Here is a 22,749-nt window from a genome sequence, read left to right as displayed (position 1 = left end):
AAAGAAAGAAAGAGATTCGCTAACTGTTTTAAGGTCCCAAACTCTGGTAGCTGAAACATACTTTCAATAATTTTATATTAATACTTTTCTGTTCACAACTACATTAAATAGCTAAGGAAGTAACCTTGCATTCCTCATCAGTACGCTGCACAAGGAAAAACTGGCCGTGCAAGTCCTGTAATAAAAGCACATACTTGATACTCTCTAACTCCAAGATCTAAGATAACAACAGATCCATGGTCAGGAATAAGATCCACATGAAATCTGTCTACATGTCCATATGGCAGTCTCCAGTAGAGTGAAAAAGAATTTGATGAAATATTGAAGAATTTAAGTCCTTCCGGTTTTGCAGGTTCTAAAAGAGAAACGTGAAATATAAGATGTTAAACTAAATACATCCCTTACAAACATGTAAGTAGTTACAACTGAATATAAAAGCACCCAGAAAGAGTTTACTCACTACAAGAAGGATAATTGCTAATTAGCCCCTGTAGAGCAGCATTTTACATTACAACTGTTTCACTACTTCTGAGATATGGTTGACAATCTCTGAACTACGAGGGCCCTGGGCAACCTGATCTAGTAAAGGTGTATGTTTGGTGGCCCTGCTAGGCAGGGGGGTTGGAACTACATGATCCTTGAGGTCCCTTCCAACCCGGGTAATTCTGTGATTCTGTGATTCTGTGAACTACGCAGTGCAGATACTGTGTAGATATATGCAGGTATCTCAGTCCACTGTTTGGTTAAGCAAGAATCTCGGCACAGTCTCGGTGTTTCTGCTGTACTCAACCTTCAAGTTAACACTTGCTTTTTCAACTAATGCTACCACAGATATTCTGTTTTGTTGCTTGTTACAAAATAGTTAATTCTTTTTAAATACTTTTCATATATATGAAATCCTAGTAATTCCAGGATTTTGAGTTTCCAAACTATTTATTTTGGACTCCTTTAATTAAAGTCATGTTTTCATATATTCCTGAAATATCATGTCACTTTCTTATTATTCTGCTCTTTCAGGCACTTTTAAATCCACATCATTCACTCAAGTCCTACCAATGAATCATATTATACCTTCCTCTGTGGCTCACTAAAACAGTGCTTATCTATAATATGGTATTATTGATCCACATGAACATAGCTGTAGTGCAGATAGCTAAGAGCAGTGCCTTTGCACACCTGACACAGCAAGCCCCATCAGAGATGCAATTTGTCACATGCCAGATGTACCACTTCCTTGCACTGTCCTCTGACTCCCTTACTAACATGCTTCTCCTGAATTCAGACTATATCTTCTGTACTGTTTATATACTAATAATGTTCTTTTCAGTCTAAATATTACATCACTTTTATCCTGAAGGAGCTCCACTCATTTTTGATTACTATAAATCTATTCAGATTATATATCATTCCTGAACTCTTTTCCCTACAGTTTCAAGCAGATCACTACAGCTCTGCCATCAAATATTCTACCTGCAATATTCATGCATCCAAATGTTATCACCAGGTTTTTATACTCAAATTTTATTTCTTGCATATATGATTGTTACTTTTCATTACTTTTAAATGTATTTTAATACTAGCAGGAAAAAAAAAATCCACGTAAAGAATTGCAAGTGTAACTGAGAACACAACTTCTTCCTTTTATTACACTTATTTAAATTCTAAGTCCTAATGTTACCATTAGTACTACTATTTCCACTGATACTATGCCTGTACAGGTCTTTTATACAAACCAATGGTTAAACCCTGAGTTATCATAGTTCATAAAGCCATCTACCTCAGTCACATTATTTCTGAATCAGCAGTAGCAGACACCCTAGAAGAGTCCTCATGGAAAGAGAAATGTAGTGCCACGAAGCTAATAACTGTCCTACTATTACCCCGTGATTGAGAACTACATCTTCCACTGATGCAAAAAAAAACAACCTTACTTCTACCCTCTTGCAGTTTTAACCATACCACCAGTGCAAACATGAATGCAGTTCACCTGAGCTTCATAGCACCTGCTCTTCTGCTGTACACCTATTTCATGTACGTGTTAACATCCACTTCTTAACAGCAGTTGCTGGTATATTTGTGTAAAATATATAGCACATCTGTGTGAAGCATAAAACAACTTCCTGTGCATTTCACTAACATAATTCATTGAAGTTGAGTAGATACATCATGGACTATGGTATGCAAAATGCAAAGTGATAATTTTTCCCAAAATTAACCATTATAAACCAGCAGGGTCAGCACTGTTATATAATCTCACCACATATAAGCAAAAGCAGTTACAAGTGAGTCAACCAAACTGACACAAATATTCCCTGAATTGGAAAAAAAAATTAGTAATGATTAAGCATTACAATATCGTGGTCATGGATCAACTTATAAAAGATGCGCAAGATTTTTCTTCGTAGTTTTTCTCTCAAGACAACTACTTCAAAGTAAATGTAAGGATTTCCAACTCTACATCTCTGCATTTTAAAGACTCTTTAAAGTCATTTTAAAGACTCTTGTTTCAAACCCCTACCTACAGCTGAAGCACACAATCCCAAAAGTACACATGCAAGTGTCATGACACATCTCATGAAATGTCAACGAGAACTTCCAACACTTCTCAGGTCTCTCCCATACCACTCTGTCAATGCCACAAGTAGAACTTTTAAAAGAAGTACAGAAAAGTAGTAACAGAAATTGTTTAAGGTAGCCCTGGTGCATCTTTTTGTCTTTTAAATTTCATCTGTATTTTACATTGTTACATTAAATAAGACTGTAGACAAACATCAAGATTGAGATTTTACCCCATTAAGTTTTAAGAGCAAATCTAATAAGAAACAGTCCTTAAATGGAACAGTTTACATTCTAAAGCCTTAACATTTAAGGTTAAGTTCAGAAAGTGCACACCTCTCTGCAGGATAAAGAACTGCAAATTAAGGAAGACACTAAACATGGTCAAAAGACATGCTGCACAAATAAGTAATATTATTGCTGGTAGTGAATCACTAGATGTAAGTTGCATACATTATAGATAATGCTTGTCCACAACCACAGTAAACTGCTATATATAACCTCTCTTGAAATTCCCATGTTATACAACCAGTAGTGATACATACAAGGTTAAACAGCTATTGAGAGCAAGTGGAAAAAATAGGAAACTGTACAGACCTGATACAATTTCAATGAAAGCAGGAGCTCCTTCAATATTGTCTTGCAGTCTTTGCAGTGTGAAATTATAAGTACCCCCAGCAGTCAGATTTGTAAGACTGAATTTAGATACTGCTCCTGGAATCGTAAACTTGCTTATAAAGGTGGTGTTTGATAAAGATGCTTTATAAGATGTGAAGTTAGTCTTGGTTGGATTCCATGTTAAAGTTGCAGAGGAAGTATTTACCATTTTCAATGCCAAATTGCAGATCCCAGCTGGTTCTATAGTAAAGTCATTCAGATACAGACAATTTTAATACATAGTTCTTAAAATGTAACAAAAATATCAGCTTTTGAAAATAAATGCTTTTTATTTAAATGATTTTGGGGTTCACAGCTTAATGAAATACTAATGCAAATTTTAGAAGTATGTTTGTATGCCTGTCTAATAACCAGTTCCATCATGTTACTCAGAGTAAAACTTGGCAGTGTAGCTATACTGTGCACTAAGTAATTTATGGGAGAGACTTATCAAATCTTCTGTTAGAGAAGTAACATTGAGCAATGAGAATCAGAGTGAAAAGGAAGTCTTTGTGGTGACTGTATTCAATTAAACATTTTCTACTTCATAGGACATATGATTTTAGAAAATTGTTCATCTTAGGGGAAAAAAAAAAAAAAGAAAAAAGCATAATCCCACTACAGGCTGCATTATCCAATATGAAAGGAATTCTAAGGGCTTGTCATGAAAATATTTGCCTGAAAAGGAGCATTTTTAGGACCAAGATGAAGATTATTCTCTTTTATTTTCCACTGACAAAATTCTGAAGATCTAGTTCATTTTTTCTTTTTTTTCAGAGATTCTTTCATCTTTAAAAATCTATCTGCAGAGCCTTCTGGATAATTAAGGAATTACAGCCCCAACAAGCCACAGAAAACCCTTCAAAGGGGATAGGGGTAAGATACGCACATATATAAAACTAGGAGTTGATGTATATTTTGATCACAGGCCATAAGCCAATATAAAACCATTCCTTCAAATTTCTTCTACGAGCAAACCCTTCTCTTCCTATGCAGTTACACAGGAGGGAGCATTGGAAAACACATCTTCTCAGTGTGCAAGACTCAGTGTTAATATTCTGGATCTCATTATATAGTTGGAAGCACAATTTTTCTTCCCACTTTTTTAAGCTTTCTATGGCCTTGTACTGGAGCAATCCTCACATCTCACGCCATGGGTTTACAAGAACTTAAAAGATAAAGAAACAATTATAAACAAAATGCAAAGTAATTCTGGCAGTATCTTGCTTTGCTGGAGCTGGAAGAATTTTGAGAGTCCATTTCTTTATTCAAATGGGTATCTAAAACTATGTTTAGACTCCCTGACTTCATCAAGGATCCTATTTAAGCAACTGTAACACGAGTAAGCAAAATTTTCCCCCTAAAGTTAAACTTTATTTTAAACACTGTTATCCTTTTGCACCACTTGCATGCAATGATTTAAATGCTTCTGTATCCATATTTACTTTTATTCAAAAATACACAAATGATGAGGTGCTTCCTTACTTGTGATGACATTTTTCTCCACAGCCACAGAGGAATCCCAGCCTTTAACTGTCCTTAACTGAAATGTATATTCCATCCCAGGGACCAGATTTGTCACTACAGCTCTGCTATCATAGACAGTTTTGGTAAACAGCTTTCCGTTATTCATCGGACAATATGAAAGCTATGGAAGAAGAGTAATTACTTATATCCAATATAATTAAGTATATGTTATTCTAGTTATATATTTATACTTACATATAATATCATATAAGAAATAATATTATATATTATGTATCAACTATATTATAAAAGAAGTTATAAGTAAAAAAGTATAAGTAAAAATATATATTAATAGACTGATATGTTAATACAATAATATATTAATAGTTGATGAGCACCAAGGAGACAGCCACTCATCTCTGCTCATGAGGATACCTTGAAAACTCACTGCTTTGAGCCACTGAAGAGAATAAAAGCGCTGCAGATACCAGTTTTAATTTGGCACCTTATTTCCAAGAGGCTGTGAGTATTCCTTGTGACCTCCGAGACAACTCTTGAGGTTAAGGAATAAATTCATGTGATAGCCCTTTCTGTAGACATAGAACACCGTTGTTGTGGACTATTTCTCATCTGCTCTAGTGAAAAGCAAGATGCACAATGTGTCTGCCCTGCAGAGGAGGGCTCTAGACAAACATTCCCAGCACGCATACCTGCATGGGTTTCTTGAAAGTGGCAGTACTGATTGATCAAGATGGTTTGTAGCTGTCTATATCAGTGTGTTCTGTCTGCTCACCAATTATTTCTTCCAAGAGTGGAGGGGTCATAGTGGTGATCTGAATGAACTTTGATTCAGCTGCTGTGGATCTGGGAAGGAATACTGCAGTTCCCTTAGGCATCTACTTATTGTATCTACTTATCGTACTGACACAACACCTCCTCATACATACTAAATCTTCGAGACTGTCATCAGTTCATTAGAATTACAGCACTGCAAAATGCTAGAAGCAATGGTATAGATTAAAAATTTACATCTAGCATAATCAAGTTAGGAAAGTTTCTTTTGTGTACTCTTTTTTTTGTGTATATTGCATAGAAAGTTGGTGAGTTGGGACAATTAATTTTAAATGATTAGTAAAATGATCCCTTTTATGCAGGTGCACTTCACTAAGCAACCAGTCTACTGAAGACTTTCCTATTAAAGATTTATAGACAACCTCATTTATTCTGATAAAGCACTGTCTAATGCAGCTGCTTACTGTATGAGATACCAATACCAAGCAATATTACAGTGCCATAAAGATCAGTATTACAGATGACAATTACTTTCCATGGGATGATAAAAATAACCTGACCACATACAGAAGTGTATCTGAGCTGCATCAGAACATGAACAAGAGAATCAAATTAAAGTTTGAAATTTGTAAAAATACTCTAAACTGCATCAGCAAATGATGCTAGAGTAGGCTAACTGTCCAGCATTATTCATTCGGATAAATGCAGCTGTACACTAATGAAGAGAGAAGAACTGCTAAGAAATAATGCTTAAGAATACTCAGACTTCAGTGGGGTGGGAAGCAGAATTGGCCACTTTAATACTGAAGTATAAACTACTTAAGACAATGAGAGCAAGGTACTTTCTTTCATGTTTTTTCTATGTAACGAAGAATATCCTAGACAGTAAGTTACAGTACAGGATGGCACCTTGAAATTTTCATCAATTCAAATGACAAGTTCACTAGTAGACAGTTTATTACCAAAGAGTTGACTGTATGACCATGTTTATACAGTGACTTCAAATGATAATACAAGATAGGCTGCAAAAGACAGGATACAAGAGACTGGTTGAATGTCCCAGTGAAACATGATCTACAAACCATGTGTTCAGATGTCACAGAGAATTATTTCTGACCAGAGAACTGGAAGTACTCTATATTTTGTGCTAAGTGTTGCAAAGGATATGCTTCAAAATGCTAATGATGACAAGCCACTCTGTAATGCTACCCATGAAACATTAGACCCTCACCATCTCTAGAAGCAGTATTTCCCTCCCATAATTACATGGTTTATAAAGACAATTACTGTTGTAGATACATGTCATTATACATATGTTTGTATGTATGTATCATATTATACATGCAGGATGATAATTTAATTGAGAACTTTATAAGATTGAATTGTTCTTTTGGTCCCATTCTTGTCTCACCTGAAACTTATCAAATCCTCCTCTTGGTAGTTTCCATGACAAATATACTGTATTTTCTTCCTGCCCAAGCACCTGCAAGTCTGCTGGTGGATCAGGACCTGAGGTAAGGGCACGAGAAGATGCAAAATTTAACAGCAAAATATTTTATACTGAATTGAAGGAAATGCTGCTGTAATTCATTACTTTATAGTTCACTGTAGTTACAGATTTCATATTATACTGAAGAGAAATGTGAAAAACTCAGTCTCCACATATTAGCGACAGAGTCAGAAACACAAACAATGTTTGTGAATTTTTGTAGGAAGGTTCCATCATCCTAACAGCATGCTGATTCAATTATCAGCATAATCCCATTAACTTTGTAGGAAATTTACTTGTATTGAAAAACCTTTCATTTAATTGATAACTTTTAAGGATGTCGAACTTGAAAAGATACAGAAACATTAATCCTGTTACTTATTTAACTGATTTAAATCAATGCCTACATGTATTTAATAAGAATCAAATATTTTTAGACAAAACAATAAAATGTAAAAATTAATTGTGAACCTACAGGTGCTAATCTTGAGAAAGTTGGGGTGACTTCTTTTTAGTCCACTGGTTGTCACAATGCTAACTAAGAAATCAGTGCCTGGCAGAAGATTCTCAAGTTTGTACATTCTACAAACGTTTAAAAAAAAAAAAAAAGAGAGAGAGATTGTTTTTTTTAGGATTTTAAAATACATGTATCTTAATAATCTACTTCACATCATTATTGGTATTATTTCTTTATACAATACGAAATGTCATTTATTTAAAAAAAATAGAATTCTTAAATGTTCCTTTTTCACATAGCTACAGTAGTGTGTATCTAGTGAAACATCAAATATATATCCCATACAAGTAATACTGAATACTGCAAACTGCTCATTGTAAATATAGCATGAAACATCTGCTTTCAGTTCATGTTAGTTATTTTTTAAATAGCTGAACACTAAAATGTAATCCTCATACCTTACACCAGAAGGTAACATCTTCTCTTTGTTGAAGATCTTGCTCCTTATTGAAAGAACATATCCGTCAAATTTATTTTGGGCTGCTGGCCAGGTAACAGTTATTGATTCAGTGTCTCTACTATAGTTCAGATACTTAACTGCACTTGGTACTGTGTGACAATAAGAAGCAATATTACTTTTACAATATCTCTTAAACTCATTATTCTATGACAGGACTTATTTCAATCAAATGTGATGAAAACACCAGAAAAATGGTCATGTCCTTGTTTTTCTCACTGAGAGACAGATAATACTGCTGCAGTAAAGAATTTTATTACCCACCAGACCCCAAGCCAATACTCCGTAATGCTATTTAATGTAGTTTTGACATCACTGATGTGTAGTTCCTCAAACACTGACAGTTTCTAAGAAAATGTCAAACATAAGACCTAACTCGCTTGGCTGAGACCAAAATTCCTGCTAGCAAAATATCTTGTTTTCAATAGCAGCTAAAAGCAGATGTCTACAGAAAATAAGACTTGCAAGTAGTGATAACCTTCCAGGTAATCTCCTAGTGGGCAGCCCACGGATTTCTTGAGCCAAACCACAATCATTACCCAAAATATCCTGTGGGCAAGAGTTCTGCACCTTATCTACAAAATAAACAACTATTTCCTTTTGCTTGTTCCCTGCTTGCTCTTTTCTGTTTCATTTCAAGTCCTAGGTTCTTACAAAGAGAATGACCATCTTACTCCATAATTACTTCCCCACGACTCACCCTCTCACAAAATTTTTTTAGACATCTACCACTGTTTCTATGTCAGCTTTAGTCGATGGCTCCTTGAATGTAAAATATATCTTTGATGATGCTTGCTGCCAACTATGAACCTTTATTACAACCTATACTTATTTACATTAGGAACCTGTTAGAGGTCAGATTCATCAGCCAGAGAGAGAAAAGGCTGCTGCTGCTTCATGTCCCTAAGCCAAGCAGGCTGAAGATGTATTCCCAGAAGGCATGTGCACACAGAGCATGCATATATGCACAGATATATACAGCCTGGCACACAGATAACAATCACTCACAGCATTCACATGAACCAAGACAGCACTTATGGCCTCATACTTCTCCCTGATACTACCTCAAACTGACAACACTTGGAGATACACAGGTGCTCTCACAGCCAGAGCTGGCTCTCGGAGAGCTGCTCACTCCTACGCTTGCTCCCAGGCACTTCACCTATTTCCTGGCTTACCCTGGCCCCCTTGCAGTCAGGAACTCACATACACATGATCATACCAGCCACTGGCATCTGAGACTAGAGGTCGGACCCCAGCAATCCTTAATTTGGGCTTCCATCTGGATGTGTATTACTCAAGTTGAGGAGATGAGACTTGGAGCAGCCCAGAAATAATTATTTGGGGTGCCCTTTCAGCCTCTGTCTCTCTCAGCTCCTTTGAGGGCATGCAGAAGAGCACATATCACATGCCCTAAGAGGAACAGAACAGTGCCATGTTCAAAAGGCATGTGTACCTGGATTTTTATGAACACAGTTTTCTATTTTGTCTTACAGTTCCTTAACATCCTGGATACTTTCTACTCTGCTGCACAATGTCATGCTGATTTTTTTCATAAAACTACATATCATAGTCTCAGTATAGATATATAACTGGAAGAAGCCTATAGCAGCTAGAAGAAGAAAGGACTGGCTATTAACATTTGAGAACTAAAACTGAACTCTGCTTCTGGGAATCAAATGTCCTAGCCTAAAGTAAAACTAAATGCATAGCACACTCTTTACCACTGATAAAAAAGGCCAATGAAAGAACATCAGAAAACTAATTTAGTTCTGAACAAGTAACTGTGTTCAAACTCAGCAATGAAGCAAACACAGAAGTTTAAGAAAAAACTCTTTTGCTTTTTCTGGTGCTGGTAACCAGTCAGCAAGTACCAGCTGTACACTTGGAGCATAAAACTGCTTGAGTCATTATGGTGTTAATAACAGGAATTAATTGTTCAACACAAACAAATTCAGGTGCATTTACTTGAAAGGACACAGTTGAAGAATAAAGAAAATAGCAGTGAAAGAGAGTAAGGAGAAAATAATGAGGATTATTTCATTTATGTTTTCCATTTTAAACAAAAATAAAGTAAATGTAGAAGAAAACAAGGAATATAAGAAAAACAAGTTATGAATATAGTGACACTGAGGTCTCACCTGTCTCTATTTCCTTTGCAACGAGAACACTATCTCTGAAACTTTCCTTTTCTGTTCGAACTGTAAAGCTGTACAGCTCACCAGGAATCAGGTTGGAAAATGTTGCTGTTTCTTGCTTGACCTTCTGGACCTAAAAAAACGAATAAAGAACTGTTGCAAAACTTGCTTGTGTTATATTACTGTTGCCTCCACCTATTTTAGTGGGATGCATAGGTTTTAATTTAATCTCCAACTGCTTAATATAAAATTTTACAAAAATAATCGCATTGACTGAACAGTCTTTTAAAAACATACTCTGAAAGCACTTGCACAGTTTGTACATGTGACTTCATACTGCTGAAAATCTCCTTCTGCACGGTCCCAAGCAATCTGTATTGAAGTGTCTGTCACATTGCCTTCCCGTATATTGAGTGGTGCTGCTAAACCTACAGAGAAACGTAAAAACCGTTACTGTTCAATCCAAAAAATTTTGTGTCTTCTGTGGAGATATCAAGGAGGATCAGTAACAAATTCAAGTGGGCAAATTTGATTTCAGGCATGGAAATAGACAGACATTCTAATGTCTGTCCAACACTACTGCCTCTAATACTACTGCCACTGTGCTCAGAGTTGGCCTAAATTTTGTCAGAAAGATCAGCAAAACTGGGTAGACCGGACACAGCAAATGCCCTTCATCCCTAATCATTACAGCCTTTTATGAGAATACATTACAGAGCATTTTACACTTCTGTCTGCATTTCTCCTACTCCAATCCAGCTTCCTCTGCTTGGAATGTATCAAACATTACATATTTTCTGAGAAAAAATTAGTTGGTTTTTGTTGTTGTTGTTTTTTCCCCAAGATTTTGGAGACCAAACAGGGACAGATTAAAAGTAAGCTTTCGGAAGAACTGTTCTTTTATGAGTGACCAAAACACAACTTTTATTAAAACTGTATCTCAATAAAAATAAAAATAAAAATAAATTTAAAAAAAAATCAGCTTTCAAGATTTTCATTACGAAGAATAATCTTTTTCTTCCCTCATGCTCTTCTTCCTTCCCTTGCTTGTTTTTACCCCATCTCAGTAGTACTTTATAATAACATTTCCACTCTGAGGAAACAGAATAGAAATGAATCTCAAATAAAAATCATACAAAGTGAAGAGAAACTTCTAGAAGTACATTCATCATAAAAAATAGAAAATTCAAAACACGGAATTTCAGTAGTTATTTTAAAAAATTAACTACTTACTAAAATTTCTTTTTGAAAGACCTTACTAAAAGGAGTCCCCCTCCCAGAATACTTCTTACTGCCTTTGTTAATTTAATTTCTTATATTAAAATTTGGAAACTTCAAGCTATTCTTCCTTGTTTAAAGATGCAGTGGGAGGAATAAACTTACTAATTTTCAAGACACAGAAGCAATTCCACTGATGCTGATCACCTTGGCTGTAATAAATAATCAAATTATGTCTCGTTTCTCCATAACTGTTTAATACAGCCTAAATTCCTGAAATACTTGCCAGATATTTTTATAGTCTTGACATAAAAACAGACTTCAGAATGTTTAATAATGATAATGTATATTTATAGTTTCGTTTAAAGAACCGCTATTATTAGTACATAACTACTATTTGCTTACACAGGTTTAACAGTATGATTTCTAAATATTACATATTTCTTATTGCACTGAAATAAAACTCAAGTTAGAGGTTAGAAATGATCACAGTCTCACAGTCTCGTGCGGGTTGGAAGGGACCTTAGAGATCATCGAGTCCAACCCCTGGGATTCGAGCCTCCTGTGTAGCAGAGCGGCACTTCTACCACTTGCACCACAGGGGGGATTCGAACCCGGGCCTCCGGTGTTGCAAGTGGCATTCCTACCACTGTGCCACCGGGGCACATGATAATATAACATTATGCAGTTTTATAGGAATCAAAATACTCACATGTTTTTACACCAGTTACATGGTAAGACGAGCTCAACATTTCTCTGCTTTTTGTGAAGACACTGAAACTATACTCTGTTCCTGGAGTAAGGTTTTCAACTGTTATTTTGCCATCACTTTTCAAACTGAATGTTGTGTTAGGTCCGCCATTTGTTGTAACATATATGCCATCAAATACTCCAGTATCAGGCGTGCGAATAAACAGTACCACGGAATTACTATAAAGCATGTAAGGAACTACAATTTGAACAGGCTTGGGCTCTAAAGGAAGAAAGAAAGAAAAAAAAGCCACGTTAAATTAACTGAAAATAATAAAAACCACACCGTAAATCTGAAGCAGCTGCCCTGCAACTCAACTGCCAACATGCAACCCACTTGTATGGTGCAGACAGGTACCATAATAAAACATATAGTTGCTCAGAAAGAATAATCAACCCGATCTTTTTAGGTGTTTACTACTAGAATCCTGAAGCACTAGGCAAAGGATTTAGAAGCAAAGCAAGTCAGGCTTCCACAGGTATCAATCACAATTGCACCAAGAAGGTGGGAAGAGCAACAGAAACAATACATAGAAATGTACGTGTGGATATGGAAATAAGCATGGAGAAGGAGGTATGTTTGATGGACTGACAGTGAGTTTTTTTCCCACGCAGCTGGCTCTTACAGATGGGATAGTCCCATCATCTATTTTGTGAATGGGGCATTAAGTGTAACCATAAATAAAATATACTTTAAAAAAAAAAACAAAAACAAAAACCAGTTTCTTCAGTCACTGGGACTGGTATTCCATACCCTGATCCTCACCAAGGTTAAAAAACATTCAGTAATACCGATGTGTTTCCCAAGGCTGCATTTCTCTTAAAGTTAACATCATCAGTTTTGTCTTTAACGATAAGAATTGAATCAATGCACTTCATATTCTAGTTTTGATCCCTCGCTATTAAGCAAGTATACTTGACATGACGAATCTGTTAGTAATTTGTTAGTAATGATAGCAAGAGTGAAGTTGAGTGTATAATAGTCTGTAATTTCCACTATGTCGTACTTACTTAAAGTGCACGGAATGGTCTTGAGTTCACTCATATTTCCATTATTCACACTTGCCACTGCTATTTCATAAGTCATTCCAGGAATTAGAAGATCAATCTTAAATTCTTCTGTATTGCTTACTAGAAACTTTTTAGTTTCACCAACATCTGCACTAGGTTTCACCTGAATGTAGGACTCCTGACCCGCTTGTGACAGCTTCCAGTGAAGGATTAAACTCTCTTCTTGCACATCCTCAGGCTGAATAAAAACAGCTGTAGGTGGACTGGCAGCTTTATCAAAGAAAAAGAATTTCAGTATAAAACCAAAGCTCAAACATACCACATATGTAGTCAGTTTTTAGATACTTAAATTTTACAGGCAGATTCTTCCATTTTTTTCCTCATAAAAATAGAGCCTGATTATACAAGCAAATTCTGTTCCATTGAATATATACAGACACAAAAGACGACACAATTTGAGTCCAAGTACCAATGATTTGGAAAAAATTTATCTGCCCTCAGCAACATCATTTGAGACATCATGGCAATGTTTCTACTTTGTTAGTTATAAATTTCAAAAGCGTGTACATTAATATATGAAACATAAATCAGTACATATCAAATATGATGCCACTGCTTCAGAACACAGTACTATAGTTTAAGTTACTAAGTGAAAAAAAAGAGAGGTACATTCACTTTTTTGAAAGGTTCTGAAGATTAAAATTATTAAACAGAAAAAAACTAGAAAAGATTTACCCCAATTTTCCCTCAGTACATACCAACAAACCTCAACCTGCACTTAACTTTAAAGATACATTTATGCCTCCTGTTTTCAATGTTAGCTGTCCAGGGGAAAGAATAAAAACCAGCCAACCAAACAAAAAGTTGATACATCACCTGTTGTGATTAATAGAGGCTTTTCATGGCAGCTTAGAGTTCCTTTCTCTGCTACATTCTGCAAATAAATCTGGTACTGATGATAGGGTTTTATGTTTTCTATTACCGTTGATGTCTTGTTTTTTTCAACTGGCAACTGTTCCCAGGCACTGGTTTCACTATCCAAAATGTTAATAAGGTAATAATGAAAATGAGCACAGGAGGAATGCTGTGGAGGCTTCCACTTTAAATGTATTTCTGCAGATGAAACGTACGTAGTCTCTAATTTCTGGGAGTGCAATGGCCCTGTTGAATAAGATTAGAAATAGAAAATAGGGTAAGAGCTTCTGATGTCTTTTGTAGGCTTTTTTCGTCTTTAAAACAAACAAACAAAAAAAACCTGTTTTTGTTTGTTTGTTTGTTTTTTAACAGCTTGAAAAGCTAACAACATGAGCATAAAAAAGTCTTAAACCGAATCAAAGAAAGAAATCTTGACAGTTTAACTAATGTTGATTTGCAGAGGAATACTGTCACTGTCTAACTTAGGTTTAATGAATTACCCAGCTCTTATGTAGAACTCAGTCTCCTCAGGTATGTCCTTTCTCTTGTACATAAATCAGAAGCATTCTCTCAGACAAATGGTATCAGTTGCCTAAGTTGGTTGATGAATATGATGAGATGAATAGCAAAAATCTACAGAATTCAGAAATTGTTCAATGCACAGTCTGTTTATCCAGCGTTTTAAAACAGCTCAACATATATTTCCCACATCTCTTCCAGCAGTAGCCCAACCCCTATAGTTCTGTGATTCTGTTTTCCTGCAATAATCACCTCCTTCACCCTGCTGGCCATCTCTCTTTATGTGCAGCGCAGCTCAAGATTGGCACGTGAGTACAAAAGCAAAATAAAGATTTTGGAACCCACTCTACAAGGAGTTAGAATTAACACTCAGAATTATTTCTAATTTCAGACTAATTATCAATACAAATAATAACATAACCAAAGGAATAATATGAAAAGTGTATGATTATGTGGTTATTATTGCTATTCATTTTTGTAACTTACTTGTTTCTACCTTCAGAATTGGACTTAAGACAGCCTGTGCCCCTTCCGGGTTCCTTGCCACTAATAAAAACCTATAGCAAAGACCAGGACACAACTGCACAATTTTTGCTTGAGTTGTATTCACAGGCAAGCTCAGACTGAGCGGTTTCAAATGATCAAAATAGTACTTGATTATGAGTGCAAAGCCTGACTTCAGCCAGATATCCATATAACTCCATATAAATGCAACTTCAGTTGTCTTGACATCAGAAACAGCGAATATGGAGTTTTCTGGTATCAGAGGTACTGTAAAAGAACATAAAAATAAAAAGCCATTAAATATCATGGACACTTTCTTCATATTTGTATTTTTGAAGATGAAGGGGTGGGAGTTTAAAATGAATGCAGAAGAATGGAAGAAATATAGTTACATTCATATTCACAAATATATGGTAGCTGTATAAAGCAGAAAAATCCTGTGAAGAAATAGTCTGGACCAGTGGGATCTCTCTGAAGGGCATAGCAGTCTGCTTCATTTGCTGGTAGCATTGACAATGATGAGACATTAGCCTTTAGGGAATAATGAGATCCATCTGTCCACAAGAGCTGACCTTCCTCCTATGTTAAAAAAAAAAAAAAAAAAAAAAAAAGCAGGATAAACAAACAAACCCTAGGCTTTTGCACCCAATTAAGTAATGGACAATGAATTATTTATTTATTTATTTATGATGAAACAGCACCATCTACAGGCAAAAGGACATCCCTATGATGTACTCACATTAAAAAAAAATAAAAAAAAAAAAAAAGTTATGAATAAATTAGCCTTTATTTTACCCCCACGATGCCATGCTAAATTATTTCAGTATTTCTAAATACTTAGAAACAATGATTTCTCTTACAACTGCCAATAGTCAGTTTAGAGCACAGTATTTTTTAGTGTAAGGTATTGAAATCAATTCATTAAAAATCTCCTTTTTCCATACATGTTATAGCAAAGAAGATAAAACAAACTGACCTTCAAGTCATTAAGACCTGTCCATAACATGACTACGTGGCTAACTGTCTGGAGATAAGATAAAATAAAACCACGTTCTTCTTCACTCCCTATGTTAAGAAGATGAGCCTCTTGTGAAGAATTTTCACATGTTTGTTGTGCCATCTTCCATGGCTTGCTCTCCTTACTCATTCTATAGCAGCTGCTTTGGAATGCCAGCCACCCTTTGGAGCAGGTGCCTGTAGGTAAACAAGCACAGTATTTTAAACATACTCAGTATCATTTATGGTAGTGTTACAGTTTCAGATTTTTTTAAAAATCCACTTAAAAGTTAGAAGATGATAGCAATTAATTAAATCTGACTGCAAACCTCAAAAGTAAATCTTTAATAGTTTTGAGTGTCTTAAGAATTCTGATAGATTAAATTAAAAGATTATCAGCTTCAATCTGATAAAGCAAAAAAAGAAAACCATTACTTTTTATGCTAATTGCATTCTGAGTTTGGCCACAAAATTGATCCAAGGGAGGGAACACCACCCCTATGAGGACAGTCAAGGAGCTGAAGAGAAGGCTCTGAGGAGACCTGATAAACGTCTTTCAGTATATAACGGGAGGCTGCAAGAAAGAAGGGAACAGACTCTTCATCAGAGTCATACCCTAACCCTAAAATAGGGTTCTAATAGAAAACTGCATAATGCAATACAGACTCTTTGCAATTTACTCTTAATTCCTCTTAAAAGCAGGCATCATTTCCTCACATGGATCGTGACTACAACAAAGTAATAAATACCTGTTTCAACTTGGACTTCCATTGACTGAGACACATTGATAAATTCAAGATGCAATTGGTCAAATATGAACTTAAAGGTATATACGGTGCCAGGTGTCAAATCATTCCAGACAAAGAATCCACTATTTTTTTGTATAATCTGAGAAGTATCATTCAGTGAAACTGAAACTGCGAAATCTTTGGTCATTGCACTCAAATTAAAAGACACAGTGGTGGCTGTAACAAGTATTTTGATGTCATTTCCTGAAATTCCACCTAGTAGTCCAAAAAAAAAAAAAAAAAAAAAAAAGAATAAGTGACTCATATCTTTACTGCATCACTATCAAGTCTGCGTAATGTGTCTTAAGCAATCATATACAAAATTGAAGAGCACAGACTGAGGCATGTTTACATACAAAATCATACACTTTATGAATATGAATTAATAGATGTTGATTAAGAACATTAACACAGGCAGTTTCCTCTAGATTGCTGAATGTCATCATACATAGTGGGTGCTGCAGTGTTTTCAACTTATAACAATTGTCCCAATTTTCTGAACACGAGCTAATAGAAATCTCTAATGTGTAATAAGGTAATCCTATTACACTATTTTAAAGCGATCAATAAAATTAAGATCATCAAGTCCTTTCAATTCTAGTTATCAGCAAGTCCTGTGATCATAAACAGATCTACAGATATAAATGATGTGCTTAAGTTCAGTCAGTAGACGCACAAATTCTTATAGTAAATATTTGACCCAGTCAGTCACTGTAGCAAGATCTTCAAGCTGCTTGATAACACTTTTTAAAGAGGGAAAATGGAAACAAAAACAAATAATATTCAATCAGTATATTCAATTTTTACAAATAAGACAAGCAGTCAAAACACTGAGCTAGCATAAATTCCCAGGCTGCAAGTAACTTTCCTGATGGCTGTTTTTTATAAATTTATCCCAGAATTACTGCACTATAGCAATGCTTGTAACATTTAGAAATCTCCCAAACACTTACATCAGTCTCCTATTACAGAGCTGTCATGCAAACCAAACAAGTTATAGTAAAATTATTTCTCCTACTCTTCTTATTTGAAAACATATCTTGACACAAATTTTCTAAATCCTTAAATACTCTAAGGATTTCCATTTTTTTCTATTCTTCTAAATCAGCCTCACTATAAGAATACAAAATTGTTTACTGCTACACTACTTACGTGTCTTAAATGACTTTACACTTAGAATTTGTCCATTTTTTAGGGATTCTACTGAAATGTCATAATGCTTATTTTCCTCCAGAAGAACTGTAGTACTGATAGGCTTCTGCTCAACTTCAGAAACGTTCTTTATATTCTGCAATTTAAATATATACCGAGAAAGTAAGAAAAATACAATTCATAAATGGTCTTTATACTTTAAATGTTCATCTAACATTGCAGTATGCACAACTTAAGGCCAGTTAACTGAAAAAAAAAAATAATATATAAACCAAAAAAACTGTTTTGATCATTCCAGCTATTAACACCTTCATATTAAAATCCCCATATCTTCTTTAAGTTCCAGGACATCCTGTGCTCAAAAAAAAGAACAATGTCCTGCAACAAAGATCTGGAGGTAGCATTTGAATCTCTCCTGGAGAAGCTGGACTTCTCCTTCCAACCAAAGAACTTTGAAGACCTAACAAATTCTAACTTTGAACATATGTCTGTCTATTCTTATTCAGTACCATTGGCTTCAAATAGACTCTTTAAGGCATGAATTACAAAATTCAGTATAATTTTTGAGAAGTTTCTCTTTATTTGCTTTTTTACATTAATCTTAAAAAAAATGCAGTCAGTAAAAATAATACAGCACAATTTAAATATTCTTGCAACTACATCAGGCTTAGATGAAATTTACTTTTTGATTGAAAGCATCTGTGAGCTGGTAGTTTACAATATAATATTCTGCATGTTCTCCTTTGGGAAATTCCATCCACTCCAACAAAACTGCTCTAGAAGGCTTTCTCAATTGGTCACAGACCAGGCACTCTGAGCCCTGTAACAGAAACAGAAGTGAATGTAATTTAACACACAGAAAAAAAACCATGCCTAGTTACTTAATTAAAAACCCTGAATTAACTACTTCTAGGTAAACTTGTCAGCTACTACTAGTTTTTATATGGAGCAATATTATAAGCCCTACTGTGTAACACACAGAGGCATCTTAATTTTTACAAGTTTAGGAGGTACAGGTGCTAATTTTTTTTCTCTCTTCAGAGGTGGTCAAACCATGTCAAGCTGAGACCCAAGCATGTCCTGCTAGCAATGAACATCTCCACAGGCTGTTCTGTAAGTAATGCCTTCTATTTATTTCTGTGGAAACTACAACACAGGCCAATGTTATCAAATAGGAGGCATTACACCAAGATGAGCCCTTGCACCATCACTTCAGGAACAAGGAGAGCTCACTTTCAAAATGCAAATTGCAGTCACAGCCAACAGTCATTCAGGAGTGGGAGGCCTCAGCAGCGCCTGCTCCCAGGGTCCATGGCTAATAACTTAGTTTAGAGACTTCCCTCTCAGAACTGCTGTTGTATCACAAAATAAGAAAAAACAACATAAAAGGGATAGAGAAATTATTCATTTTACACCTCCCTTCCTATCCAGTTTAGACACAGTAATACAAACTTCTGAACTGAATTTCCAAAATTAAGGAAATTTGGGCACATGATGTCAATTCCTATCACGCAATTATATAAACATTGCAGTTCTTTCTGTGCTTTAAGTTCCATTTTTATTTTCTTTATGAATTAAGATGACAAAAAAATGCCATAAATGCCATCGCTTAGCAAAAAAACAACAAACATTCTTCCCTTCCCCTTTCCCCCCATGAAACATATATATAGCAGGAATATATATATATAGCAGGAATAGAATGAGTATACTGTGATAAAATGTTTGCTCATTAAGACCGGGATGTGGTAGCATTGTGGTGAAGTACTTGTTCATTAGGACCGGGATGTGATGGTGGAATATGGAGGCCACAAGGGTTGCAGAACACTCTAATTTTATGGGTAGATTGTGTACTCTGCATAGTTACAGGGCCAAAGCGCGCCCCGATGGATACAAAGTTCCACGGAAGGACCAACCAAGGAACGACACACCAAGTCGCACGATCACAACCGACCAATTAAAGGACAATACGCTCGGGATGGACAATACAAAAGAAGTTGCAAGGGACGGGACGGCGCGGCAGTTGGAGGAACGATAATCCCCCTGTCGTCCAGCGCTGAATTGCCTTTTTGTTTTACCCGCTACAATTAATAAAATTTTCTGATTGGAATATCGTTGACTCATTGGCGTATTGCTTATAAATTGATGACATATACCACTAACATACAAGGCAATGTAGTCTGAAAGGTTGGACATTTTGCTTTTAAAGATATAAAAAAGACATATAATTTCCAATAAGTGACTTAGCCATTTTAACATTTTCCCACTATTTCTCAGAAATAATGTCTGTTATTTTTATTAAACATACATACTACTGAACCTTCAACTAATAATAGAAAGTGTGAGTGTACTTTGCAGATTTAATATTACCGTGTATCTGATGAGGGAGCTTAAGAATGTTGCCTTTTCTTGGCCATACCTTACGAGTACATTTTAAGCTCCTATCCAAAGAAATTCTTAGAAAGATTTTAAATGGGCAACAAAGAACTAAGGCTTAAACATTAGCTGCACGCTAACTAAAAAGGTGCCTTTCTAAGCAAATACTTGACTTTCGTAGACTTTACAAATGACAAATGTAAACTTTTCAATCTGAAAAAGAGTGACCAGGGGGAATACCACAGAGGTCTATAAAATCTTATGTAGCCATAAGTGAGTAAAAATTACTCTTCTCTTGTCTCTCTCAGCACAAGAAGTGTGAAGGAAAAAAACACAGCTGGTACGGTCCAGGTCCAACTGGACCAAGAGGCAATGAACAGGACAGCTGATATGTAGAACTCCTTGCCACAGTTAGAAGTATTGAAAGCTTCAGAGGAGGTTGGACTAGTTGATGGAAGAGAATTACATAAAACCTCACTAAACTGCATTCATCTTAAGAAGCCCTTAAGTTGCAAAAGTGGGAAACTAACATACTATAGGTAGATCTTATCTTCTACGCTGCTCTTACAGTCATCCCTAAGGACCTGGTTTACACCACTGCTGGAGGTTTGATACTGAACTAGCTGAAGTTTTGATAGTACTCTCAGCAGCACACATGCCTTCTTGCTGCAGATCACTGACTACAACATCAGGCAGTCCCCAAAACCACATCTTCTTGAGCTCAAACCTGTCCAGTACAACTGGACACCATTTGTGTGTTGCTCACCACCCCAAACACACAGCTCTCCTCTGTACAGGAGTGGAGAACTATTTGTACGTGGGACTGACAGGACATTGTCATCACAAAACACAGAAAGAAAATTCAAGACTGCATATGCAAAAGCAAAATATAGATAAGTATGGACCAAATTACTGCAAAGTGTAGTAGCAAATTAACAGGTAAGAGAGCAATGTGGTTTTTATGTACGCAGTTTAACACTCCATAAGTTTGTATACTTTTTAAAGCAGTAAACATAGAATACCTCTGTGTACCAGAATGATCATAGTGTGTTCCTCCATAGACCCAGAGGGTTACCAAGCAATAAGAGCTAATTAAGAAGTTAAAGATGCTGGGAGCAGTTCCTTCTGAGGAAAAGCACTAACCAGAAGGAGCAAGAAGCAGAGCAGATGAAGGCTCTCAAGAGAGCTTTGAACAATTTAGAGAGAAGAGAGAAGGCTGAGAATGTTCAGCAGTGATAAACAAGAGGTCCCCACAATTCTCAAAGTGACAAGAAAACAGTTCAAATCACAGACCACAAGACTGTAACATTCAGTCCATCCACCTTCCAAGAAGGGAGTATTTTTCTTACCTGAAATAAGTATTTTAAAAAAAGCAGGAGAAGAATCACTTGACCCATGGAGAAAGAAAAGTTATAGTCCAGTGCCCGTGTTCAAATTACAACAGCTTCGAAACAAACTTGTGCTGGAGCACTTTAGACTAAGAGAAAACTGACACCCACTCATGCCTGACATGGGTGCAGCTGCAGCCAATGACCAGCCCTCCGCTTGGCTCTTCTCTCCCACCCTGCCCCTTCCCCCACCTAACACAGGGCTTTCAGCATCCACAAAGGGATGTTGCTCTTTATTGTTTCAGTGAAAGCTGGAGGCAAAAATGTCAGGTTGTATTCTTTGGTGTTTTGGGTTTTTTTACTACTGATTCAAGGATTAAAATTTATCTAAACCAACAGAAGCCCTTATGTGTTCTTTAACTACTTTCCGTAGTACATATTTATAGCAAGCTGTGCCTTGGTCAGTGCTTAAAATAAGGCTTTAAGCCTTAAAACTGTTTTCAAAGAAGTGCCAGGCAGCCCTGCAGAACCTTCTGTCAACCTGCTTCTAGTGTATCCTAGAGGAACTGATAGAAACATTCTAAATTTGTGACGATTTCTGTTAAAAATTGGTCATGAAAAGACAGGTGCATGGTAAGATTTCACAGAGAACTGCATGAGCAGATGTGGAACTACGTATGGAATGTGTAAACTCCTACATTTCAAAACAGATCTCCTCCCTCACACAAACCAACCTGCTTGCTAGAGGATTCCTTCAATATCCAATCATTAATGCGTCGGAGAACTATCTCTGAAATGCCACCAAGTCCTGAGCATTAGTGGCAAAACAATGAAAAACCAGCTTTCAGATCCCTTCAGGCCCCCTCACACCCAGCTGAGGCATTGTAGCGGCTCGCAGCGGATGCTGGCCACTTGTTTCCCACTCTCTGATGCCCAGATCCCACCTGCCTGGAGGGAAGCTGATGGGCAAGACTGCATCTCAGCAGCATGGAAAGCCCAGCTCCACATGAAACTTGCCAAAAATCAGGATTGAATGCTAAGGGGTTTCTCAGTATTGGAAGAACATCATGCACTGCTAGAGGGTGTTCCTCAGCTCTCCCTCCATGCTGCAGCAGTACATTT

General features: G+C 36.2%; 1 protein-coding gene across 1 annotated transcript; it reads right to left on the bottom strand.

Annotated features, from left to right (window-relative positions):
• Positions 1 to 129: 129 nt before the first annotated feature.
• On the bottom strand, positions 130 to 20,047 carry LOC116652793 (fibronectin-like). Its single transcript, XM_032442324.1, has 14 exons — positions 19,913 to 20,047; positions 18,609 to 18,746; positions 17,927 to 18,062; positions 14,973 to 15,257; positions 13,053 to 13,322; positions 12,004 to 12,264; positions 10,371 to 10,501; positions 10,077 to 10,206; positions 7,877 to 8,027; positions 7,437 to 7,543; positions 6,884 to 6,981; positions 4,699 to 4,861; positions 3,154 to 3,414; positions 130 to 355 (listed from the first exon to the last, which is right to left on the bottom strand). Exons 1-14 carry the CDS (start codon positions 20,045 to 20,047, stop codon positions 138 to 140), a joined length of 2,484 nt encoding a protein of 827 aa, XP_032298215.1. The 3' UTR covers positions 130 to 137.
• Between the last annotated feature and the right edge of the window lie 2,702 nt (positions 20,048 to 22,749).

This window comes from Coturnix japonica, chromosome 1 (assembly GCF_001577835.2).
Source record: "Coturnix japonica isolate 7356 chromosome 1, Coturnix japonica 2.1, whole genome shotgun sequence".
NCBI lineage: Eukaryota > Metazoa > Chordata > Aves > Galliformes > Phasianidae > Coturnix > Coturnix japonica.
The sequence above is the reverse complement of the archived record's forward strand: the minus strand, read 5'-3'. Positions and strand labels throughout refer to the sequence as shown.

Coding starts and splice junctions, on each gene's coding strand:
- LOC116652793 (XM_032442324.1), bottom strand. CDS start 20,047: ATGAGTCAACGATATTCCAATCAGAAAATTTTATTAATTGTAGCGGGT. Junction 10,207..10,370: donor ACTGTGCAAGTGCTTTCAGA/GTATGTTTTTAA, acceptor TCGTTTTTTTAG/GTCCAGAAGGTCAAGCAAGA. Junction 8,028..10,076: donor TGCAAAGGAAATAGAGACAG/GTGAGACCTCAG, acceptor ATTGTCACACAG/TACCAAGTGCAGTTAAGTAT.